At 36.9% G+C, this 27,523-nt stretch overlaps 1 protein-coding gene across 2 annotated transcripts in view; it reads left to right on the top strand.

Annotated features, from left to right (window-relative positions):
- The window catches only part of LOC139759240 (GRIP1-associated protein 1-like), a 43,679-nt gene extending 16,538 nt beyond the window's left edge, over positions 1-27,141 (top strand). The window contains exons 8-17 of one of the 2 annotated variants that reach the window (XM_071681352.1): positions 5,964-6,065; positions 10,414-10,616; positions 11,657-11,814; positions 14,301-14,447; positions 18,600-18,824; positions 19,699-19,776; positions 19,919-20,081; positions 22,327-22,436; positions 23,413-23,605; positions 25,701-27,141. In XM_071681352.1, coding sequence (XP_071537453.1) covers positions 5,964-6,065; positions 10,414-10,616; positions 11,657-11,814; positions 14,301-14,447; positions 18,600-18,824; positions 19,699-19,776; positions 19,919-20,081; positions 22,327-22,436; positions 23,413-23,605; positions 25,701-25,972 — 1,651 coding nt within the window. In that variant the 3' untranslated portion in view covers positions 25,973-27,141. The remainder of the gene's footprint in view (positions 1-5,963; positions 6,066-10,413; positions 10,617-11,656; positions 11,815-14,300; positions 14,448-18,599; positions 18,825-19,698; positions 19,777-19,918; positions 20,082-22,326; positions 22,437-23,412; positions 23,606-25,700) is intronic. The other variant, XM_071681353.1, reaches the window with a different exon arrangement.
- Positions 27,142-27,523: the final 382 nt, after the last annotated feature.

Raw genomic sequence — 27,523 nt, 5'->3', positions numbered from 1 at the left:
GCAAATAGTTTCCATAAGTAGACAATGTTATATGGTTGCGAGATGTGGGCTATAGATAGGGTTATGTGGAGGAGGGTGGATGTGTTGGAAATGAGATGTGTGAGGACAATATGTGGTGTGAGGTGGTTTGACTAAGTAATGAAAAGGTAAGAGAGATGTGTGGTAATAAAAATAGTGTGGTTGAGAGAGCAGAAGAGGGTGTTTTGAAATGGTTTGGTCACATGGAGAGAATGAGTGAGGAAAGATTGACAAGAGGATATATGTGTCGGAGGTGGAGGGAATGAGGAGAAGTGGGAGACCAAATTGGAGGTGGAAAGATGGAGTGAAAAAGATTTTGTGTGATCGGGGCCTGAACATGCAGGAGGGTGAAAGGCGTGGAAGGAATAGAGTGAATTGGAACGATTTGGTATACCGGGATTGACGTTCTGTCAGTGGATTGAACCAGGGCATGTGAAGCGTCTGGGGCAAACCATAGAAAGTTTTGTGGGGCCTGGATATGGAAAGGGAGCTGTGATTTCAGTGCATTATACATGACAGCTAGAGACTGAGTGTGAACGAATGTGGCCTTTGTTGTCTTTTCCTAGCGCTACCTTGGGCGTGTGCGGAAGGAGGGAGGTGTCATTTCATGTGTGGCGGGGTAGCGACAGGAATGAATAAAGGCAGCAAGTATGAATTATGTACAGAAGAAGGAGTCACGCGGGGAGTGCTCATCCTCCTCGAAGGCTCAGAGTGGGGTGCCTAAATGTGTGTTGATGTAACCAAGATGTAAAAAAAGGAGAGATAGGTAGTATGTTTGAGGAAAGGAACCTGGATGTTTTGGCTCTGAGTGAAACGAAGCTCAAGGGTAAAGGGGAAGAGTGGTTTGGGAATGTCTGGGGAGTAAAGTCAGGGGTTATTGAGAGGACAAGAGCAAGGGAAGGAGTAGCAATACTCCTGAAACAGGAGTTGTGGGAGTATGTGATAGTGTAAGAAAGTAAATTCTCGATTAATATGGGTAAAACTGAAAGTTGATGGAGAGAGGTGGGTGATTATTGGTGCATATGCACCTGGGCATGAGAAGAAAGATGAAGAGAGGCAAGTGTTTTGGGAGCAGCTGAATGAGTGTGTTAGTGGTTTTGATGCACGAGACCGGGTTATAGTGATGGGTGATTTGAATGCAAAGGTGAGTAATGTGGCAGTTGAGGGAATATATATATATATATATATATATATATATATATATATATATATATATATATATATATATATATATATATATACATATATATATACATGTATGTGAGAAATACTTAGAAAAGCAAATGGATTTGTATGTAGCATTTATGGATCTGGAGAAGGCATATGATAGAGTTGATAGAGATGCTCTGTGGAAGGTATTAAGAATATATGGTGTGGGAGGGAAGTTGTTAGAAGCAGTGAAAAGTTTTTATCGAGGATGTAAGGCATGTGTACGTGTAGGAAGAGAGGAAAGTGATTGGTTCTCAGTGAATGTAGGTTTGCGGCAGGGGTGTGTGATGTCTCCATGGTTGTTTAATTTGTTTATGGATGGGGTTGTTAGGGAGGTAAATGCAAGAGTTTTGGAAAGAGGGGCAAGTATGAAGTCAGTTAGGGATGAGAGAGCTTGGGAAGTGAGTCAGTTGTTGTTCGCTGATGATACAGTGCTGGTGGCTGATTCATGTGAGAAACTGCAGAAGCTGGTGACTGAGTTTGGTAAAGTGTGTGGAAGAAGAAAGTTAAGAGTAAATGTGAATAAGAGCAAGGTTATTAGGTACAGTAGGGTTGAGGGTCAAGTCAATTGGGAGGTGAGTTTGAATGGAGAAAAACTGGAGGAAGTGAAGTGTTTTAGATATCTGGGAGTGGATCTGGCAGCGGATGGAACCATGGAAGCGGAAGTGGATCATAGGGTGGGGGAGGGGGCAAAAATTCTGGGAGCCTTGAAGAATGTGTGGAAGTCGAGAACATTATCTCGGAAAGCAAAAATGGGTATGTTTGAAGGAATAGTGGTTCCAACAATGTTGTATGGTTGCGAGGCGTGGGCTATGGATAGAGTTGTGCGCAGGAGGATGGATGTGCTGGAAATGAGATGTTTGAGGACAATGTGTGGTGTGAGGTGGTTTGATCGAGTGAGTAACGTAAGGGTAAGAGAGATGTGTGGAAATAAAAAGAGCGTGGTTGAGAGAGCAGAAGAGGGTGTTTTGAAGTGGTTTGGGCACATGGAGAGAATGAGTGAGGAAAGATTGACCAAGAGGATATATGTGTTGGAGGTGGAGGGAACGAGGAGAAGAGGGAGACCAAATTGGAGGTGGAAAGATGGAGTGAAAAAGATTTTGTGTGATCGGGGCCTGAACATGCAGGAGGGTGAAAGGAGGGCAAGGAATAGAGTGAATTGGAGCGATGTGGTATACCGGGGTTGATGTGCTGTCAGTGGATTGAATCAGGGCATGTGAGGCGTCTGGGGTAAACCATGGAAAGCTGTGTAGGTATGTATATTTGCGTGTGTGGACGTATGTATATACATGTGTATGGGGGGGGGGGGCCATTTCTTTCGTCTGTTTCCTTGCGCTACCTCGCAAACGCGGGAGACAGCGACAAAGTTTAAAAAAAAGAAAAAAAAAAAAAATATATATATATATTTTTTTTTTCCAAAAGAAGGAACAGAGAAGGGGGCCAGGTGAGGATATTCCCTCTAAGGCCCAGTCCTCTGTTCTTAACGCTACCTCGCTAATGCGGGAAATGGCGAATAGTATGAAAGAAAGAAAAGATATATATATATATATATATATATATATATATATATATATATATATATATATATATATATATATATATATATATATATGTCTGTGTATGTATATATATATGTATATGTTGAAATGTATAGGTATGTATATGTGCGTGTGTGGATGTGTATGTATATACATGTGTATGTGGGTGGGTTAGGCCATTCTTTCGTCTGTTTCCTTGTGCTACCTCGCTAACGCGGGAGACAGCAACAAAGTATAATAAATAAAATAATAAGCAGACATAATGTGTCCAGATACTTTTACCGGTAAACTGACTTGCATTTCAAATGCTTTTATCATATGGTTGAAGTTACATGAAATAGCTTATGCAGTACTCTAACACCATGTTTACCTGGACACTGAAGAACCAAAAACTTATCAGTATTCCAATGGAATTAAGATTTTCAGGATGCTTCTTAGTGAGTCTTAAAGATTCAAATTAAGTATGCATATCTGAAAAAAAAAATTCATCCAGACTTTTAGGCAATGACAACAATATCCAGATATTGTTAGTCTTCCTTATTCACCCAGACTCATTACCAATGTTGTCTGATTAATTTAGAGGCTTGTAACTTGTAATCATGTCTCCCCTCCTGTTCTTCAGTATTGGTAAATTCATGGCTACTATCCTCTCACTGTAATGCATCTCCCATATCACAGACAAGATCTTTGTTTTCCTCCAGTGGACCCACTATATGAGTTGACTAAATTGAAGATATATACTCAGTGGATATTCTTAATTTGGGCCTAATATATACCATAAGTATTTTTGTAAACTGTATGCATTCAGAAGTATCCATAATATTAACTAGCAGATAATTTGCTAGAATAGCATTTACCTTAATGTGATGCTCTGATGATAGTCTAGGTGTTATGTTGACTCAAATCCTTGTTTCATGTCAGTTAATGAAACAGCAGCCTCATCAGAAAACTTCTTGCTTCAAAAGAGTCCATCCTTTCCCTGCCACTGAGTGTAGTGTAGCCTTGGAGCTACAGGAGCCCCTGAAAAAGTGGTTCTGGGGTAATAATAAAAATATTATTTATAACAATAGATAATTGTAATAATAATGATGATAATGAAAATACAGTAGGAGACCAAATTGGAAGGATGGAGTGAAAATTATTTCGAGTGATTGAGGCCTGAGCATACAGGAGGGTGAGAGGCTTGCTGCAAGGAATGGATTGAATTGGAACGATGCGATATACCTGGGTCAACGTGCTGTCAATGGATTGAACCAGGGCATGGGAAATATCAGGGGTAAACCATGGAAAGGTCTGTGGGGCATGGATGTGGATAGGGAGCTGTGGTTTCGGTGCATTACACATGACAGCTAGATACTGAGAGTGAACAAATGTGGCCTTGTTGGGGATAGGGGAGAAAGAATGCTTCCCATGTATTCCCTGCATGTCGTAAAAGGCGACTAAAAGGGGATGGAGGGGGGCTGGAAATCCTCCCCTTGTTTCGACTTACCCAAAAGAAGGAACAGAGAAGGGGGTCAGATGAGGATTTTCCCTCTTAGGCTCTGCCCTCTGTTCTTAATGCTACCTTTTTGTCTTTTCCTGGCGCTACCTTGGTTTTTTTCGTCTATTTCATGTGTGGCAAGATGGCAACAGGAATGGATGAAGGCAGCTAGTATGAATATGTACATGTGTATATATGTGTATATACATGTATGTATACATTGAAATGTATATGTATGTATATGTGCGTGTATGGGCTTTTATGTATATATATATGTGTATGTGGGTGGTTGGGCCATTCTTCATCTGTTTCCTTGCGCTACCTCGCTGACGCAGGAAACTTTGGTTAAGTATACAAATAAATGGCCCCACCCACCCACATACACATGTATATACATACACGTCCACACACGCAAATATACATACCTATACATTTCAACTTATACATATATATACACACAGACATATACATATATACACATGTACATAATTCATAGTCTGCCTTTATTCATTCCCATCGCCACCCCGCCACACATGAAATAACAACCCCCCCCTCATGTGCACGAGGTAGCACTAGGAAGACAACAAAGGCCCCATTCGTTCACACTCAGTCTCTAGCTGTCATGTAATAATGCACCAAAACCACAGCTCCCTTTCCACATCCAGGCCCTACAGAACTTTCCATGGTTTACTCCAGACGCTTCACATGCCCTGGTTCAATCCATTGACAGCACGTCAACCCCAGTATACCACATCGTTCCAATTCACTCTATTCCTTGCACGCCTTTCACCCTCCTGCATGTTGAGGCCTTGATCCCTCAAAATCTTTTTACTCCATCTTTTCACCTCCAATTTGGTCTCCCACTTCTCGTTCCCTCCACCTCTGACACATATATTCTCTTTGTCAATCTTTCCTCACTCATTCTCTCCATATATATATATATATATATATATATATATATATATATATATATATATATATATATATATATATATATATATCCACAACCAGACTCCACAGACCTCTCCATGGTTTTCCCTGGCTGCTTTATATGCCGTTGTTCAGTCTATTGACAGCATGTTGTCCCATTATACAACAATTCTCCAATTCACTCTGTATTGGTCATGCCTTTTATGTGTAGGCCCAGAGTACTCAAAATCTTTTTCACTCCTTACTCCATCTCCAGTTTGGTCTACCCCTTCTTCAGGTACCCTCCACTCTTGACAAATATATCCTCTTTATCACCTCTCCACACTTATTTTCTCCACATGTTCAAAAAATTTCCAAATACCCTCTTCAGCTGTCTTAACCATACACTCCTTATTACTACTTTTCTTTCTTACCCTTCTATTCCTTACCTAATCAAACTACCTCACACCACATATTATCCTCAAACATTTCATTTCTAATACATCCAACCTCTGCACATTCTTATCAGTATCCTTTGCCATGCATCCACACACCATTGTTGGGACTTCTGTACCTTTAAACATATTCCATTTTTGCCTTCCAGATCATGAATTCTCTTTCCATACATTCCTCAATGCTCCCAGAACTTTTGTCATCTCAGCCACCTTATATTATAGAGTATGACTTGTAGTATTGTGAGAGTATATCTCTGTTATTGACTATTTCAACACCTCTCAGCATATTTGTTGGCACTGTAACATGTTCTGGTTGTAGTATATTAGTACCTGTAGTAAACCTTTCTTCTATAGGTTAGCAAAATTAGAGGTTGAAACAGAGCAGAACAATGAACAAGAGAAGAAGCGACAGGAAGAGGCTGAGGAAATTCTTAGGGCTATGGAAAGACATTTAAGGTAAGTGCTTAAAGTTACACAGCTGATTTATATTTAAGGTAAGTGCTTAAAGTTTCAAGACGTGTTTATGGAATCTCATGGATGGGATTAGTTTATGGAGTTAACCTAACTTTCCTTGTTACAGGTAGACATGAAAATTTAGTATAGTGTACTGTTTCTGATGTATAATCAAGACATTTAAGATATGTATAAGGAATTTAAGAGGCTGTATATACCCTGATCTACCTCATGGAATTGCAGAGGGATTTAATAATAGTGGATATATTTACAATACTCATTCAGATAGTTGTCAAGAGATGCCGAGAATCCCATAATTCTAAACTCTGTAGTTTTATTTCTCTGTACTGTAGCTTTTGCTCTATACCCCATTTGATCAGATTTGTTTTTAATCACATCTATTTCTGAATTCTATGATGGCTTCACTGTTTTACTCTTTGTGTATACGGTATTTTGTTTATGTTCATTATAAATTACTTTTACATAAGATGGTTTCTGTATTACTCTTTCCGAAGAAAAATTTTCTTGGTGACTGTCATCTATGATTTATGATTTCATACTAAGGATAAATATAGAAATTTTCTTTTTGTAATGTCATCAAATATTGTGCTCTTGGAAGATAGAGATATGTATTTTATTATCATTTTTTTTTCTATTTTTCATGCTATATACTCAGTGATAAGTTGGTATCATTGACTTTTGTTAGTAATCAACATTGAATTGTCTCTCAGTATCATGGTGAATGGAGACTTTATTACTCTTTGTAAGCAGTGTTTATATTAGCATGGAAGTCTTTGCTTTTCTTCTATAGCACAGTAGACAAGGGTTGAGAATGTATATCAGTAAATTGAAAGGATGCAGCACATGATCCATGTGATGTAAGTGGGAATGGTGATAAGATGATTGATAGCTATAAATAAATGTCTTAAATACTGTTCTTTTATCATTTCCATCACTCAGAACAGGTTGGAGCATGGAAAACTTTCCTCATATATTTCAGTTTCAGACTGTCTGTACACCTTATGGTGTTGAATAGCTTATGTTAGTTCTTGAACTGTTTAATTAAGAAATCTGGTTGTTGGTCTGACTCTTACAAAAGTTCACCCCCATGAGACACAGCTTGGGAGGAGTTAGCAGTACTTCTGTAAGTAACTATACACCAGGTGAAAAGTAGAAACAGGGAAGTGGAAAGAAAATGATTGGTACAAGTAAATGGCAATAGTAAAGAACAGAAAATTGAATAATCACCAAAGGATACTGTGTGACATCTAATTGTGGCTGAGACTGTAGAGGTTGCAGCAAAATGATTGTAACTGAAGATATATGCTAACTGCTTGGAAATTTCTGTCTGCAGGTTTTTTGAGGGTCAGTGACAGAATATTCTCATGTTAACATAATTAAATTGTATACAGTTTAGTTACAGACTGCAAGATATAGTATTGAAGATGATATATTCTGACCCTGAACATATCTGCCTATCTATATCTCTGATGCCTGTTCTAATTGGAACTCCATCAAAGGGGTGGCCATGGCAGTAGAGTCACCATAACAAGTGAACTCCAGTGATGCTTCTTAGCCTTTATTGCCTCACCCTTAACAGACCACTGGCAGAGGAGAACTCTAGTGCAGTGTTTGCTGAGGCTCCTACCTATGCTCCTACTGAGTATGTTTATCTAATGCTCCTATCAACTACTTCTACCTAATGCTCTTGCCTAAATGTTTGTACATACTTCTGTCTAATTCTACTAACATTTTGCTAAAAGACAGGGCTAGTGTATAGTGCTCATGCAGGAAAAAGTAGAGTTATGAAGAATGAGCTATGTGAGTTAAGTGTTGTCAAGTGTTATGTATAACAAGGATAGATTATACGTTTGTGGACAGAATTCTAATAGTCCACATATTAGTGAGGCAGAAAAGGCAGCTACCTGGGTCAGAGGAATGTAATTTGATATCCACTGAAGTGTTGGCTCACTAAGCAGATGTCAAACCCTCCCAATAATCAGGTTGGTAGTACTGGTAATATACCTCCCTGGTCTAACCCTAACATATTAATTTGGAATCTAAGTATGAACTGGTTTTAAACAGTAGAAATTGTGGTGTGGAGAACATTTAATAGCATCATTCACAAGATGGAAAAGTCTTAGACAGGTGTTTGTGGAGAGGTTTAATTCAGTGAATTAGCAACAGCTATATATACAGTGGGAAAGAGAGTGCAATTAGGACTGGTTGGAGTTCAGTTTACAGGGGTAGAGAACACTTTAGTGGAATACCAGTGACAACTAATAGTCGAAAAATTCAGGAAAACAACACTTTGCAAGTTGCAGGCAATTTGCAAGAATTCAAGTGCTCTAGGAAAACAATACTTAGACACAGAGGACCGTAAAAGAAGGCTTTCCTGGCAGTGGGAATAGGATCTGCAAAGCACATGGTTTTTGGAGTTTGGAGTAGAATTTGCAAATCAAATGGTTTTTATGAGTATTATTTCCTGTTTACAAAAAAGCTTTACCTAAATAATAAATGATATTATATCTGTCAGCTCTAAGTTTACAAGTTTTGGGTTTTTCAAATCAATTTTAATTATAACTCCAAAACTTTTTTTAGAGAGCTCCTGCAGCTTCCTATTCTTTTACTATAATCAGTAGCGGGGAAATGAGGGACTCCTTTGGAGTGAGAAATTCCTCGATGAGACTGTACTTTTAATCCAATGACAATGATACAGTCATGCCAGAGGTGACTTTCTTCTTAAAATGTAACCTCATGGGGAAGAGTCCAGTAACACCCAAACTTTTCATAGCAAGATTATTCATAATGACCATCATAAATCAAACAGACTTTTGGACTTAAGCATAAATGTAAAAAATGCTTACATTTCCTTGACAGCCTCTAACAGTGCACTTTTAAGTTGCCTATGCATCACCTCAACCTCACCTTATACTGTTTTGGATTCAGCTTTTCATTCAACTTCTGAAGAGAGTGAAGTTTCACACCTTTTCTCAGCTTTTATACTTGTATCCTTTTTTTTTTATTCACTGTTCTACTTCCACGCAATGTACAGTGAAAGGTTTACCAAACTGTCTTTTAGGCTGCACATCATGCTCCATACTTATCATGCACCTTCTTACCAAAGAGAAATTAGTTATGCTGTTGTCTATCATGTTTTTCCTATATCTGAACCATATGTATATATGAACATTATGGTTGAAGTATGCATTTAAAATAATCATGCCTGTTGAGCTACACATTCCATGAAGTCTTTCTACATTGTATTTCATACCTGGGATCTCTTTCCCACCTATCTCTCCCTCTTCCTCTTTTTCCCATATCCATCCATTGAAGTCACCCACCACACACTTTTTCCAGTAGGTCTACATTCTTAATTTTTACTTTCTATCATTTCATAGTACATATATAAGCAATTATTACAGACATTCTCAACCTCTCACAGTACAAATTTATCCTCCAAGGAGGAGGAAGTAGAGAGGTATGACTTCATTAAAAGCTTCAAATTTCTAAATCAGTTGGATGACATTAACAGTGAACAGTTTTTCATGTGATGCAGTGCCAGAGTAACCAGATGCTTTGACAAGAAACTCTGAAAAAAGCTTATTAGAAAGGATGAGGTACTGTTTTAGCGTAAGGTTTCTGGATGGATGGTTGGAATAGACTAAGCAATGAAACTGTGAATACTGGCACTGTACAGATGATGAAAAGGCTACTTGATGATAATGAAACTCAAGACATATGGCCTTACAAGTGCAAAACTGTCTCCCTTCAGTGTACAGAATGATAATTACAAAAAGGTACTTAGATTTGAGCTTTTACTAACTAGCTAACTTTCTTATACTGACACAATTGTTGTTAAATATCTTTTAAAACCATACTTTTTCTGCATGATTATTTATATCATCTTAAAGTCCTAATTTTACATCATTCCATTTGAAGGTTGTCCCATCACCTTTTATCATTGTCTCATGCAAAACACCTAATTTTTTCATTCTAAAAGTGGTCACAACTTCTATCTCCATACATTCATTATTTTTTCTCTCTCCACCAACCCGAAGATTCTTGCATTTCTTGTTGAGAGCAGTTTCAGGCTAACCCCTTTCATTTGATGTCCCTTTGGAGAATATTTGCATAAATAGGGTGCTGAGTCTTAACCCTGGAGCATGAAAAAAATAGGCAGACACCTAACTTTCTTAAGTGGACTTACCATGCTATCCTACTACTGTATAGAACTTTATGAGATAATTATCATGTCTGGACATTGTGTTTTGTGTGTGTAACTGCATACATGTGTGCATGGATATTCAACTGCTTTGCATACAATACTATCAGGAAAATGTTATTTCAGGGCAGAACTGGAGTCTTTACAAACTTCCCTGAAAGATACAGAGAACCATTTACAACAGTCTGACACCAGTCTCACAGAGAAAACAGCTCAGTGTGACAGCCTAAAGGAGTCTGTAGAACAACTGAAGCAAAAGCTAGAAGGTACGGAGAAGAGCTTGCAAGAGAACGAGGCCCTTATTTTAAGAAAAGAAAAGAAACTTGAAGGTATGATTGTGATTTTGATGAGTTCTCATGGAATGTGTTGGTGTTTCATTGAAATCATTATTATTATTATTATTATTGTATAAAATCATAACCTCTCCTTTAGGGGTTGCTACAGCTTTAATGCTGCATAACAATCAGTAGTAGGGAAAAGATGGACTCATTTGGAGTGAAAAGTTCAACAAGACATTAATCCAGTAATGTAACTTTTCCAGGTGTGACTTTTCACTTAAAGTTTAACTATGAGCAGGTGTAGTCTGGCAGTGTCACTGAAATAGTAATATACACAAATGCATAAAATACTTTTTAATGTTTTTTATTTATGCAGAATTTCATACTAGTTTTCTTAAGTTTTATCATCACACGCAGACATTTATCCAGAAAAGTGTTGTTAATCTTACATAAATCAAAGGACTTAAGTGAACTAATGAAATACCGTGCTTTTAGTGAAAATAAAAAGTTTTTACACTTTGTAAGTGTGTATCTTTTTATCATAATTACTCCACACCCAGCTGGGGTAGATCAGGCACTTATGATTAAAAGAAAATGGCCTGTGCACTAACCCTGCCGTATGAAAACTCATCATAGGTACTTCTTCTCTCCTTTTCTTAGAGTGTGGAAATGGAGAAAATGATTAATGAAAAATATGTTTTTGGTGATATGTCAGTGAGCCAGAATGTTTGCAAAAGAAAATGTTTGTTTATTGATTCCCTAATGCTACCTTACAAAAGTGAGCTGGGCACATTAGTTTAAATAAGTGATAGTATACAATAGTTAGTTTTGAAAACTTTGCTGTAAAAGTAGGAAAGGCACAGAGTTTTAAGAATGATAGAATACAAAAATGGAAACAGTTTGATAGAAAGGTACATTTGATGGATCATATGGACGAATTAGTGAATATAGTTGGAGGATTGCATTGTGGAGGATTGAGTTTTTGGATGTATTATGTTTGTCTAGCTTGAGTGAAAGACTGTCCTCACTGGATAACAGCATTTCATTTAGTTATCTTCTAGACTTAATTGGCAATAATTTCTTTTTCTTAGACATACAGGAAAGAGTGCATGCACTGACAAGTGAAATCACTCAACAGTTAGAAGAGAAAGAGGCTCTGGAAAAAGGGAGAGAAGAGTTTCTACAAAACATTGCTGAAATGAATACGAAATTAGAATCACAACAGATCCAGCTAGTTGAACAAACTAAGGTATTGATATGTGTTTAATATATGTAGTCTCCTTGTGTTTCACTGTTACACTTGCAGATTAAGAAAGAAGACTTTAACCCTCATTATAAAGGTTGTATTCACTTGCCTATTGATTCTATATATTAGTATCATCCATTTGTACTTCATTGATAAAAATCATACGTATATGAAACCATTCTCTCATAATTGTTGACTGGTTGATGAGAATATTCAATGTATGTATGGTTTATGGTGAAGTGCCTCAAGATTGGCAGAATGCATGCATAGTGCCATTATATAAAGGCAAAGGGGATAAAGGTGAGTGTTCAAATTTCAGAGGTATAAGTTTGTTGAGTATTCCTGGGAAATTATATGGGAGGGTATTGATTGAGAGGGTGAAGGCATGTACAGCACATCAGATTGGGGAAGAGCAATATGGTTTCAGAAGTGGTATAGGATGTGTGGATCAGGTGTTTGCTTAGAAGAATGTATGTGAGAAATACTTAGAAAAACAGATGGATTTGCATTTAGCAGTTATGGATCTGGAGAAGGCATATGATAAGAGTTGATGGAGATGCCCTGTGGAAGATATTAAGAGTATATGGTGTAGGAGATAAGTTGCCAGAAGCAATAAAAAGTTTTTATCGAGGATGTAAGGCATGTGTACGAGTAGGAAGAGTGGAAAGTGATTGGTTCTCAGTGAATGTCAGTTTGCAGCAGGGATGCCTGATGTCTCTGTGGTTGTTTAATTTGTTTATGGATGGGGGTTGTTAGGGAGGTGGATGCAAGAGTTTTGGAGAGGGGCAAGTATGCAGTCTGTTGTGGATGAGAGGGCTTGAAAAGTGAGTCAGTTGTTGTTCACTGATGATACAGTACTGATGGCTGATTTGGAGCCCCTTCTTTGTTCTTTCTTTTGGAAAAGTACAACAGGAGAGAAGGATTTTCAGTCCCATATTCCCACCCTTTTAAGTCGCCTTCAACAACACGCAGAGAATACATGGAAAGTATTCTTTCTCCCCTATCCTCAGGGATAATATATTCCTTAGCTTCAGCCAGGTACATATTGTATCAACCAACCCCTTAGAGTGGATGATCAGCTGGGTTGACTGTGGCCAATTGCCACAGCCAGAATTTGAACCAAATTGCTTAACCCTAGGTGGCCCATGAATGTATCAAGGTCAGGAATGCTAACTCTTGTTTCCAAAAAGTTATATAAAAGACTAGCAGCATACCTTTCATAATGCATAACAAGGGATTAGAGCCTGGATGGGAAATACAGTTTTGAATGTTTAAGAGATTTTCTTAGGCATCTTTAGGATATTCTTATATTTTACATTAAAAATTGAAAAGCCTAAGTATGGATATTTTTAATTAGTATGGTTAGATCTACTGGATGTAAGAAGCAATTGTACAGTATACATATATATAAACATTAATCATCATGTGTGGATTGCATTGATGCTGAACAGCATACAAGTTAACTCATTTCTTGTGTCTGGAAGGGAAAATCCCCTTCCTCTAGGGGAAATTAAAAAAATGAAAATAAAAGATTATCCTCTTATATTTACGTTGGCAATAATTAGAGTATTTCTCCAATAATTGCAAATATGTATAAGCTGCATAAATGTGCATGGTTACTCTGCAACCATAGTGCATCATGGGCCATGACATCAGCCTGTCATTTCAGACATATGTACGAGTATGCTGTGGCTTTTTTTTTTTTTTTTTTTACTTCATAACATCAAAGGAATATTAGTTGTATAGCACAACTCAGTATTTGAGTTAAAATAAATGAATTTAGGTGCATGATTTTAATTGAAATTTGATGATTGTAAAAGTCCATGTGAATTCGGTGGAGTTTACTCCTCTGAAGCAAGATGTTGTCCTCCTCCCTCTAATCGCTTGAGAGTAATGGAACCCCTAGGACTTTCCTTTCCTTTCATGTTGGTGAAGGCATTTTTGCCTTAGGCATCTTTTATCACCATGACTGTGAAATTGTTGTGCTTTTATAGGTGCTATGTTTAAACAAGGTAGTTAAAAGTTGGGACCTTGAATAGAAACATGAAGTTGGCAATTGGTGGGTCTATATGGAAAGAATTTGGATGTATTTTTATGGAGTAGATTGATTAAGTTGGAGAGTGAGCAAGGATAAGGGAATAGGGAGTATTGCAGATCTACTTTTGATAGTATAAAGCAGAGGAGGTAGCAGTTCTTTTAGGATGAGTATTATTCTTTTTCCTTTTGAGCGAGAGAGGCAGACTGATTCAAACAGCATTGCATGGATGATAATTATGACAAAGATGTTAGAGTAATTTGAATAAATATGATAAAGGACAAATTTAGCAATGAAGTGCAAAGAGAGAATGACATAATATGGGAAACTGCTTCAACAAGACTTAAGTTGAACACTGTTTTTAATACAGGAAACAAACTAAGGCTTGCATTTAGATATATATTATGGGATGATCAAATTTTAGGTCTTTTAACTTCCATCATTCATTGTTTAGCTTGCTGAGAGTAGGCGGAATCTAATAGAAGAAATGAAGGCTCACATGGAGGAAGAAAGGCAACGGCACAAACAGGAGGTAGAGGGTCTTTCAGTCAGCCATGGAGAGGAGATTGCTGCAGTTTCCACTGAAAACCAACAACTCAAGGTAAATACAGCAGGATATGTGCAGAAGTTCAAAATGTTATTTCTACTCATATGAAGAGTTGGAAATTTCTTTTAGAGATATCTCAAGTTGGAGAAAATTAAATACTGAGAGTCCTGGAAACTGTATGATGGTGAGTTTGTTTCATTACTTATTCATGTTTGTCAAACTTGTTTCCTCAGTGATGAAGGATAAATATATGAGACTAATAGAGGGGAATAAGTGCTAATGCACTTATTCCCCTCTATTGTAAGAGATTTGAGAACAGATTAAGTGAAGACCGATATGGGAAAGATATATATTGTGAAGAAAGCATGAGAAAGATCCATAGATGGAAGCTTGTTGAGAAAGAAGGCATCAAAATTCATGAAATTAACAAATGGAAGCCTTTAGAAATGTCATTAAGTGAATTTCAACTTTATCTTGGCGTGTTTTACCAACTAAAACAATGTCAAAAAGGTACTTTTGGAATAGATTATATTTATAGATTTTTTAAAACAGACTCATTTTATAATACTGCAGCTAATGTCACATAATATGCGACCTCTTCTGAGGAGAATAGTTTTACTTTTATATAGTATTAGAATTTGTAGAATTGATTAATCATTTCCCCTGGGGGTAGGCTAGAGAGGAACACTACCAATATATCTTATGCTCATCTGGGAAGGCAACTAAGAGGGGTAGCTAGGGGGCTAGAAATCCTCCCTTGTATTATATCTCTTCTATTGTAGGAACAAAGGAAAGTGTTAAGAGATGATTATTCCTCAATTATTCCTCAATCTGCAGATTGTGTGGATCTTTTATACATGATGTGGGCATAAATTGCATGGCTCTTTTATATGTGATGTGGTTATAATTGTTCATTCAGGTTGTTGCAAGGAGAGCCAAAGTCAAGAATTATGAGATTATGTGGATGATTTTTAGAAGTTAACTGAGAATATTTACATTTTTCTTCAGTTATGCATGATTGTGTTTACTTAAAAAATTTCCATTACTTGGTTGTTGTTGTAATGTAGGTATATATTACTGTTCTTTGAAATATGCATATCTGGATACAGAATTTTTAAATTGGAAATCATTGTTGGAATGGCATGACACTGTGTGTTTTAAAACAGTTTTGTTTGGTGCAATGTGGTATTCTTTGATACAGGTCATGTTTAGTGATTCCTTTATTTAAATGAATAACAACTCTTTTATATATATGAGTACTTTTTTCAGTTTTTTACATAGTATAGTTAGAACTAGGAGGATAAATAGAATGCAAATTAAGATGTGAAAAAGATATATGGTGTGAAGAAATCATCAGGAATACATGCATGAAAATCTTTTAAGGTGTTAAGAACATATAGAACCTTTGGCAGAGGATAGTTTGGTCAAGAAGATATATAGTATGTCAGCAGAAGGTAAAAGGAGTAATGATTACCTGCCTAGAAGTACCTATGACAAGATTTTGTCAACAAATAGGGCTGGTGCTTGGCACTCATTTCAAGTCTTGTGTGATGAAGAATATTGTTTCTCTTTGCAACCATGCTCATTGAATAATTTTCTATCTTAGGTTCTTGAGGAACTGATTTGAACCGTATATCAATAGTCAGAATGATAAAATCTCCCTCAAAAGTGTTCAGGTGAACAAGGAAAGGCAATGAATTTATACTGTCACACATACAGTTTATATTTTCATATGTAAAGTTACAAACCCCATATTCCTTTTCAGGAATGCATCCTCTTTTTATAGCGAGGGTAGCTAGTGCAAAGGAGCATTTAAAAATTTCATGTATACAAAGGTTAAAGCACCAAAATGTTATAGACCTTATTTAGGGCCTAATGCAAAGATCAGTATCTCTCATCCAAAAATATCTGTAATTTGATCGCTACTCACCCATAAGGAATTTGGATTGCAGATCATTTTTGCTAAATGCATTTCTCCATTGTTTCCTGAAACTCATTCAGTATACATTGTAGTAATGCATCCCTTATGTTAAGACATATGTGTTTTCAAATTTTCAACATACAAAACTCATTGTTGATTACAAAATGAAAATATTTCTGTTAGAAAAGGATTTTTTTCTTTTCCTATGCATAATCAATGTATTATTATATATTTATTATTATAGTTAATCGCCGACTCCCGCGTTAGCGAGGTAGCAAAAGGAAACATACGAAAGAATGGCCCAACCCACCCTATGTACATACACATGTATGTACATAAATGCCCTCATACAAACATATACATACCTATACATTTCAACGTAAACATGCATATGCCTATATTTTTTTACTATACTTAGTCGCTGTCTCCTGCATTAGCAAGGTAGTGCAAGGAAACAGACGAAAGAATGGCCCAACCCCCCTTCATACACATGTATATACATAAATGCCCACACATGAACATATACTTACTTATACATTTCAACGTAAACATACATATACATATTTTTTTCATTATTATACTTAGTCGCTGTCTCCCATGTTAGCGAAGTAGCACAAGGAAGCAGATGAAAGAATGGTCCAACCCACCCACATACACGTGCATATACATAAACACCCACACACGTACATATACATACCCATACATTTCAGAGTATACATACATATACATGCACAGACATATACATATATACACATGTACATATTCATACTTGCTACCTTCATCCATTCCCGTCGCCACACATGAAACAGCACCTCCTTCCCCCCGTGCACGCATGAGGTAGCGCTAGGAAAAGACAAGAAAGGCCACATTTGTTCACACTCAGTCTATAGCTGTCATATGTAATGCACCGAAACCACAGCTCCCTTACCACATCCAGGCCCCACAAAACTTTCCATGGTTTACCCCAGACGCTTCATGTGCCCTGGTTCAATCCATTGACAGCACATTCAACCCGGTATACCACATCATTCCAATTCACTCTATTCCTTGCGTGCCTTTCATCCTCCTGTATATTCAGGCCTTGATCGCTCAAAGTCTTTTTCACTCCATCCTTCCACCTCCAATTTGGTCTCCCACTTCTCCTTGCTCCCTCTGCCTCTGACATATATATCCTCTTTGTCAGTCTTTCCTCACTCATTTTCTCCATGTGACCAAACCATTTCAATACACCCTCATCTGCTCTCTCAACCACCCTCTTTTTATTACCACACATCTTTCTTACCCGTTCATTACTTCCTTGATCAAATCACCTCACACCACATATTGTCCTCAAATATTTCATTTCCAACACATCCACCCTCCTCCTTACAACCCTACATATAGCCCATGCCTCGCAACCATATAACATTGTTGGAACCACTATTCTTTCAAACATACCCATTTTTGCTCTCCGAGATAATGTTCTTGTCTTCCACATATTCTTCAACACTCCGTGAACGTTTGCCCCCTCCTCCACCCTGTGACTCATTTCCGCTTCCATGGTTCCATCTGCTGCTAAGTCCACTCCCAGATATCTAAAACACCTCACTTCCTCCAGTTTTTCTCCATTCAAACTTACCCCCCAATTAACTTGTCCTTCAACCCTTGTGAACCTAATAACCTTGCTCTTATTCACATTTACACTCAGCTTTCTTCTTTCACACACTTTACCAGACCCAGTCACGAACTTCTGCGGTTTCTCACCCGAATCAGCCAACAGTGCTGTATCATCAGCAAAAAACAACTGACTCACTTCCCAAGCCCTCTCATTCACAACTGACTGCATACTTTCCCCTCTCTCCAAAACTCTTGCATTCATCCTCTTTAACAACCCCATCCATAAACAGATTTAACAACCATGGAGACATCACACACCCCTGCCACAAACCAACCGTCACTGGGAACCAATCACTTTCCTTTCTTCCTTCTTATACACATGCCTTACATCCTTGATAAAACTTTTCACTGCTTCTAGTAACTTACCTCCCACACAACAACATATACATACACAGACATATACATATATACACATGTACATATTCATTCTTACTGCCTTCATCCATTCCCGTCGCCACCCCGCCACACATGAAATAGCGCCCCACCCACCTCCAATTTTGCCTCCTGCTTCTCCTTGTTCCCTCCACCTCTGACACATATATCCACATATGTCAATCTTTCCACACTCATTCTCACCATATCTCCATAATCAATGTATCCCATACCATTTTCTTTTTCCTCAAATTCAGGATCAGCTTCAGGATGTCAGTCAAAAAGTAAATGAAATAATGGACCTTAAGGAGAATGTGCGACTCTTAGAACAGGAGAAGTGCAAGTTACAGCAAGAAAATTGCAGACTTTTAGAGGATCTTGAGGCAGCTCACAAACTAACCCAGGAGGAGACTAATAGGGTAACAGCAGAGACATTGCAGGAAATGGAAGGCCTCAAGCATAAATGGGAGGAGGAGAGAAAAGTGAGTAAAGTTATGACCTTAGCACTAGAGATCAAAGAAAGAGAACTCAGTAAACTGTAAGGAAAGTGGTGTATTCTAAAACCTCTTAAGCAAGAGAAGCCAGTTCCCTCAACTGTTGGTAGAAGTACAATTGTAGGGGAATTAAAAGGGTATTGAGTTTTTCTTTGTGGCTTTTTCCCCTTGAGAATACTATTTTTGTGTTGTAACAACATCAGCTACTGACAAGTGCCAAGTCAAATGAGTTTCTCTTGATAGTTCTCATCCCATAAGAACACTCTTTCTTGGATGTAGTTACATCAGCCATCAGCAGGCTTTCAAAGATGTTACTTTTTTCTTAATTTAACATTGTGCATCCAATCTCTTAAGCATTATCTTGCATCACACTTTCACCAGTAAGCATTTCTCAAAGTTCCTACATCCTAGAAATAGTGTTCTTATGGGATGACAACTATCAAGAGAAACTCATTTGGCTTGGCACTTGTCAGAGGCTGATGTTGTTACAACACAAAAATAGTATTCTCAAGGGGAAAAAGATTGACCCAGTGTGTCATGTACTTCACCATGAATCACTTGTTCCACAGTACCACATTGAGTTGAATGATGAAATAGATTGAACATTTTTGTGTGAAGATACTGTGTTTGTCTTATAATTGAAAATTCTAATGCTTTATTGGTTGATACTCTTGAGTTTGTTAGTGCTCAAATGTGTATTTTTAGTTGAAGTTCGTATTGTGAGTATTGATTTGGGAAAACTTAGGATAACTTATTTGTTATTTGTTAAGTAGGACACCAACCCCCATTCAGAATTATTCTTCTACATTTTCATATAGATCAAAAATATATTGCCAACAAAGTTATGAGTTCTGTTTTTCAGGACTTTCAGACACAGCTTGAAATCAGCAACATTCAGCGACAGGAGGCAGAGGAAACTGTAGAATCCCTGAAGCGAAAGGTAACTGTAATCACAGTGTAGTATGTCATAGAGGCAAAGGTTAAGAACAAACTTTGATATTGTTTCAGTTTATGAAAACTAAAATATTAGGAAGTGAAATTGGAAACACAAAGATCCACACTGACTTATGATTTGTAACAAGGTTGCAGATGGTGAAGAGGAACAACGAATCCATGAACGTAAGGGCATGACACTGTTAAAAGACTTAAAGAAGCAGCTGGCTTTGGAGCGAAAACGTGCTGATCGCCTTCAGGAAAAACTCAGCCAGTTGCTGACTGATCCTGCTCAGCTAACTGCCATCACAAGTTAGTTGACAGGTTTAAACCATTCATTTACTATCACAGTTACCATTTCTTGCAAATCTTTTTTAATAGCTGATATACCACACTTCTTATGGCTTATTATTTTCACATATTTTTTATGATAGTTTTTATTAATTAAATTAATTGGCCTTAATTGCATGTGGAAGCACTGTCATGAAAGATAAAGAGCTTTTCCTTTCTTAAGCAGTTGTTTGTGTTGCTTTCTGGTGGAAATAGTAGTATATACAATCATTAAATGGAAGCCTGTTCATCAGAATGGAATGGTTAACCTGTCCTCAACCAACTAGCTCATAAAAATATCTTATCAGATGTTGGTTTTATGAGAAATTTCAAATCCACATTCAGAATACAGGTGTGCACCTTTTATGGAAGAACTGGATTCCCTGTCCCATCTTCTTAGGCTAGAAAAAGGGCAAGTTTGCCGAGTTCCCTGAGGTAGACTTCCTACGCTGCTTCCCAAATATGTTTATGAAAATGCATGTATTCTTGTCTAATCTTCATTATTCTGATATTTATCCCACTTCTTCAGGACGTAATTTTGAAATCTAGTCTTCGAGATGAAAACCAGTAAGCGAGATGTACCTCTTATGCACTGGAGAGTGTACTTGCATGTTATGTGGATATGTGATTCTTGTAAAATGTGATGCGTGTATGGTGTGTGAGGAAAGGTGTTAGATGTAGGAGAGTACTAACATAAAGAAAATAATGCATGTATTAGCAGTAACTGAATGGAATGGCTAGTTTAATATTTAAGTTGGATCAAGACAAGGACGCAGTACATTGCCATGGTTATGTATTGATGGGGGTAGTAAAAGACTGTAATTAATGAAAAATTAATTATGGCTGGAATTTTTCCTGCTTGAGCTTACTTAACAGTTGCCACAAAATTGCTTTTGAAGCTATAAAGTTCTGCATAAAAAAGAAGGGGAGAGATTGGATATTGAAGGTAGGGTTCCACAAAATACTTCATGGTGCTTAGAATTCATTTCCCAACAAAAGATTAATAAACTCAGCAGTAAGAAAAATTTGATAGAAGAGTGGTACAAAACACAATATTATTTGCTACTTAGTCATGAATGCACCTTGAAAAATGGTTAGACTTGCAGTACTGTGATCTGAGTAGGAATTTCACTGAATGAGAAGTGGACTTTGAGGCCAGGTTTTGAATAAAAGTGACAAATCAAGAAATCAATAAGATACAGATATGTCAAGTGAGGGTTGGTTAAAGATGGTGTATGAGATAATACAGATATACATAGAGAAAGGATATTGAGGGGATTAATGAAAGAGTCACTGAGTGAAGTAAGTTGAAAATACAGAGGGATAGAAATAAAATGGAAGGATGATGAGAAAATATGTTTGACAGAGATCTGGTAAAATAGGAAATGGTGGAGATTTATCTAAATATGTTATAGCTTCTTTGATGATATGTTTTGTGTGAGCTTCTTTGCTTTCAAGAAGCACAGGGACCAAAGGATTAAGATAGATAGATAGATAGGTAAGTTATATGAAGAAGACTCTCCTATCCTTGTATCTGTTATCATACTTCCCATTTACATGACAGGGATCAAGTGCCAGCACTTCAGTGGTTGTCAAGTTGCATTCCTCTGACCCAGATAGCTTTCTTTTCTTTCTGCCTTATCCACACGTGTACTACTGGCGCTTTGTCCACAAACATACAATCTCTCCTTGTCACACATAACGCTTGACAATACTTAACTCTCTTAACTCATTCTTAAGCGTAGATTTTCCTGTGATCAGCACTATATGCTAGCCCTGCCTTTTGGCATAACTGTAGGAGCAATAGATAGAAGTACTTGGTAGGAACATTAGATAGGAGCATTAGGTAAAAATAATGGGTAGAATTAGTAGGTAGGAGCTTTAGATGGAAGCATTAGGTCGAAGTAGTAGGTTGGAACATTAGGCAGAAACAGTTTTTGGGCACTTTAGGAAGAAGCAGGGTGTAGGACATAGAAAGGAGCCTCTGAAAACATGGCGCTAGAGTTGCCCTCTGTCAGTGGCCCATTAAGGGTGAGGTTTTAGAGGCTCAGAAGCAGTGCTAGAGTTCAACAGTCATGGAGACTCTTATGCTGTGTGTCAGAGATACAGATAGATAGGTTGACAGATCAAATGTATGTATGGATCCTTTTATGGAACTGGTTTTTCAAAATTCATTCGAAACCCCATTGGCTGGCAAAAATTCATCCAACCTACATCATATTTTCAGCCATGTCAGAAATAGGTGATGATGTAAGCAGTGTTTCATCATGGTCCATGGTGTCTGGCGAACCTCGAGATTCTTCTACCAGAGAGAACAGCATAAACATTTCTCCACAAGTTAGTTATCTCTTTTTGTTGTAGTGCATTCGCCAAAACCTAGTTATACAATTCAGTTCAGAAAAATGTGGCGTAATGAAGAATTTGTACAAATCTCCCTGTTAGCTACTTGTAATTTTCTTATATATTAGTGAAGTTGCCATTGTTGTTAACATGTAAATTATGAATCTTTTAGCTAATTTTGTTAAGATCAGTGAAGTTTATGTGAGCTGCTGAAAAATTTTGAATCACTTACAACTGTAGGTTTCTTGATTCAGAATCTTCATATGAGAGTTATTGCAGTGATATATGATGGGATGCAGGATCTTTTTAGCACAGTAATACAATTACCATTACTTCAGGCACTTAAACTTTGCAGTTTGATATGAATTTCTTTTGTGAGAGGGTTCTAGAATGATATATTGATGCTGTCATAAATAAACAGTCATTTTCCCTGCATAGTCAGACAGTTGTTAATTTGAATAATTTCAATGAAAGACTGCTTTTTGCCTATTCTCCTGCATCGGGCTGTGTCCAAGAATTGTTAAGATCTAGGGTTCGCTCTCACTTACAAGACATATAGTCCAGAACCAGAACAAGTGTATCCAGATGAAGGCAACTTAGTTCAGGTTAGGTGAGATTGCCAGGATAAGTTGGGGCAGATGAGATATATTTGTTTCTCAAGAAAAAAGGCAAAAATATCCTCAAAGTATAAAACTCAGACAATGATGTGCTTAGTGCTTTCTTAGTAACATTACAATATTTACATTTGATATAGGAACAGTTAGCTATATCTTAGCCTTGAGTCAGTTCAGTTTGAAAATTTTTGGTCGAGAGCAATTTTACATCATAAAGTGATATGTATCATTCACAGTCTAAACATCTTGTGCATTATTATAGCCATATGCCCTCCCCTTTTCTTTGTTTTGCATTGTATTTTCTCTTGTCTTACATATATATTGTTGTTTTTGAGTATAATTGGTTTGCCATTATTCAGGGATCACCTCCACCTTGTGTTATTACGGATGAAACTGCATCCTTGGTAAATCGTGTAACTGAACTGCAGCAACAAAAGTGGCAACTAGAAGAACGAATTACTCACCTTGAGTCATCTTCAGCTGCTATGGCAGATGACCTTCTTAAGAAGTCAGCCATTATCCAGCACTATTGCATGGAACTTAAGAATCCTGGTAACAAATCATTTTACATTATCTTCGTAAAGAAATTCATGATGTGTGTATGTAATGTGAATCAAAGTTCTTACATGTTGTGACATTGAAGTATTTAGAACATGACTTTGTTATCTAAAGCTAGCCTCTCTTTGTTTCTCATAATTAGCTTTCATTTCACCATTTCTAGCACCATCCCTACCTCCTACTCCTCCACCTCTGATCTTTCCTTTCTCCATCTCTTCCTGTTCGTATTCCTTTTTCTCTTCTTCCTTATCTTCTGTATACTTTCCTCTTTTCTCCCACCTCATTCTTTCCTTACTGTCCTTCCATCCTTTTCCACTTTATGTCCCTCTCTGGACATCCAGTACCCCATCCTTCCCTGTCCCTATCACTTTCTCACTCCTTCATCTTCCCCATTTTCATCTACATCTCACTCTTGTTTTCTTGTGACCCTTAGTTTTTCACACCTTACCTATTTCTCTTGTAGTTTTTGTTGCACTGTCTCACTTCCATTCCTTTCTGCACACAACTAGGTTTGAGGACAAGGTATTGTACCTCTCCATTCAATGTTGGATGTATGTACCACTCTTTCCAGGTTTCCTTACTTTCTCTCCCCTCTTGACCTTCTTTATTTCCTTTCACTCTTCCTCCCCTTCCACTCTTTCTCATTCTCAAAAGCTGTCATGTGTTGTTTTAGTCTTCTCTTTTTACTTTTCCATCTCAATATAATTATGTCTCTCCTTCCTCCGTTTTTGCCTTTTTACTCCTTTTTCCCCTTTCTTCTTTGTTACTTAATTCATAGCTCCTGTCCTTTTTTTCCTTTATATTAATTTTTTTCCTCTGTTCTTTGTTTAGCTTTTCTTTCTAACCCCCTCTTTTTATCTCTAATCTCTCACCACCTTTCTCCTTTCTGCATTTTCACTCATTTTCTTTTTTTCTACCCTTCCTTATTCCTTTGTCTCATTTTCATTCCTCAACTTCTTTTATATCCTCATGAATTAAGATTTATTCCGTATACAGGTACACCACTGATTTTCTGGCACTCTTGGTTCCAAAGCTTTGCCGGATTAACCATTTTACCAGACCAACCATGGTCACAATAATAATTCATCAACGCACTTCTAACCCACTAATTATATATCTCCCATGTGTCTAAAGTATACTTTGGACTGCTAGAAATTTAAATTAAGCAAATATTAAATGTAAATTAAATAAATAAATTAAATACATTACACCTACTCAGGACTGAGGTGCTCGTCAGCTACGAGTTTCACAAATTCATCCACATACTCAGCAGTTCCTTTGTGGTTTGCAGACCGCTTTTCATGGCACACTTAATCCATGGAAATTCCATGACGCTTCTTGAATCTTTGAAGCCATCCTTCACCATAGTCATGCTCAAGTTGTAATTTAAGTTCTTTATGGAACAGCTTAGCCTAGTTCATTATCATGCTACCTGACAAGTCCACTCCATCACTCTGACACCGTTGAAACCATCCCATCATCACTCGATCGTGCTCAGTGCTCTTACCATCTTTCATAGTTATTCTAATCATCATTTGCTTCTTGGAATTGCTGTCTGCATAGAATTTCAGTATTTTCTCCCTTTGCTTCTTTATATCATAAAGAGTTGACAAAACAATACTGTAGATGTCACATAGCTTATGCACTGAAACACCATGGTCCATTTTTTTGAACAGTTCTACTTTATCTTGGATCGATATGGACTGGTGTTTACGTTTGACACCATGACTGACACTCTCATATGTCTTAGAAGCCATAGCTAGGGTTAAATCTAAGCAAAATAAGCTAAGAATCTCACAGAATTGTGGTATTACCACCAACAAGTGCATTGTGAAGAATGTAAATAAGTACGCCCTACACACAACGCCATCCATGGCTGCCCAGTAAACTAGTCTGGTGGCCGGGGTAATTTCAAGTTCCCTCACGTAATTTTGTCCAGACTAAAGGAGGTACTGAACCATTAGTTGCCGGAAATTTGGTGGTGTACCTGTACTAACTTTATCATCGCAAACATACTTTTACTGAGTTTTAATTATTAATGCAGGAAGTGATGAACATGTATGAAAAGAAAAAAAATCTTTACCTACAGAAAGTACACTTTCAACACCTACTTCTCCTAGCCACCTTGTGTTGGGAGACAAGTTGAATGTTCGACGTGTGTTAGAAATGATGCGAGGAGGTGGTGGGGAAGAAAGCATGAGAGAAATTAACCGTCGTCTTCAAGGTCTTTTGGAGGAAACTCTTACAAAGAATTTGCAACTGCATCAAGATGTGGAAAATCTTTCTGAGCAGGTGCACCAGCTTTCCAAGCTTGCAGCTGAGAAAACAGATCATTCTTCTTTGCCAGATATTCAGAAATGAATTTAGTGCTTGTAAAGAAAGTTTCCATAAAAAAAAATAATAAACTCATTTGTATTGAAATTCAGCAATCCATGTGCATATCTCCTTGAAAGCTGAGTGTAACACTTCCACTGGATATGAAAGGGGTCATGTGGTAGATATAAATATTACATGGTATTCCTATTGTCTCAATAGAGGAAATGAGGGAATGTTATATTTTGTTTCATAAAGTGAATTTGGATAATGGAACATTTACACTTTTCATTTAATTCTTATATCACATGGAAGCTTTACTAGATATAATGAATACTAGATATAATGAAAAGTAGATATAATGTAAAGAAGTTTAAATGCTCAATTGTGTATTGGTGTCAGGTAGAAAAATAACAGATATGGATTATGGTATACTAAATATGATATTTATAATTGATTTGAAAGTGTTGTGCACTTAATTTCATACATATAATTCAGATACTTGATAAGCTATATACATGCAAATATGTATAGTTTAAGGTGTGTTTAGGGACTACATTAATATCTCATTTGTCACTATTTTTATGAGAAAAATGTGTGAAAATTTTCATGACAGAGTTGAGTTATAGAAGTGTTGATTAAGAATTAGAAAATATAAGAGCAGCTGTCCATGACAGTGAGGAAATTATGAATTTCTTATAGATTCATTCACTGAAATCTATATCTTGAATATTTTAGTTGAAAAATGCTGTGATATGAAGTGTGCAATAGTTTTTTGTTTGAAAATTAATTGCAGAAAGGACAGGGGAAGATTATTGAGTGATGGGAGAGGTAACAGAGATCTTTCTTTTGGATAGTAATTAGAGAAGGATATAGGATAGTAGAACTGCCATAAGAGTTGAATCACTATAACTGGGTTGGGATTTTGATAATCTATAGTGAAAAATGAAGAACCATACAGGAGAAAAAGATATCTTTTATAATACATGAATTAATAAAGAAAGACTGATATATATATATAAGTGAGGTAAAATGTCAAAGATATTGGGGGAAGACTTATGGTAAGATTAGGAACTGCTTTGGCAATACACTGGTCAGTGAAAGGAGTTTATGCTTGGATGTGTGGGATGACAGAGCTTAGAAAAAAAAAAAGAAAAAAAGCTTACATAGACTATTTTGCATATATGAGAGATGACATATAGGTATTTTGATTTAAATGAGAATGTGGACTGACATAATTTTAGATACAGTTTAAAGTATAGTTACAAAAATATTATTGTTGTGGTGAAAGATTGGGGAAAAATATCTTTTTTTAGGCAAAGAAGAGTATGGGTCATGAAAAACAGGAGTATCATCACAGCTTAATATTTTTATAGCCCTTATTTATTAGTCACTGAACATTTTGAATTTTCTATCACTTAACATCCTTTGGATAATTATTTCGTAATTTGATAATGAAAATAAATATGGGGTTTACTGTAGCTGGATAAACTCTTATTAGCTTAATGTTGGGTTTAATGTATTTGAATAGACTTTGATAAGCATAGTTCTCTGCTAACATAGTCTACAATTGGCATAACACTAAGATAAACTTAGTGG

The sequence above is a fragment of the Panulirus ornatus genome, chromosome 32, assembly GCF_036320965.1.
Source record: "Panulirus ornatus isolate Po-2019 chromosome 32, ASM3632096v1, whole genome shotgun sequence".
Classification (NCBI taxonomy): Eukaryota; Metazoa; Arthropoda; class Malacostraca; order Decapoda; family Palinuridae; genus Panulirus; species Panulirus ornatus.
The sequence above is the reverse complement of the archived record's forward strand: the minus strand, read 5'-3'. Positions and strand labels throughout refer to the sequence as shown.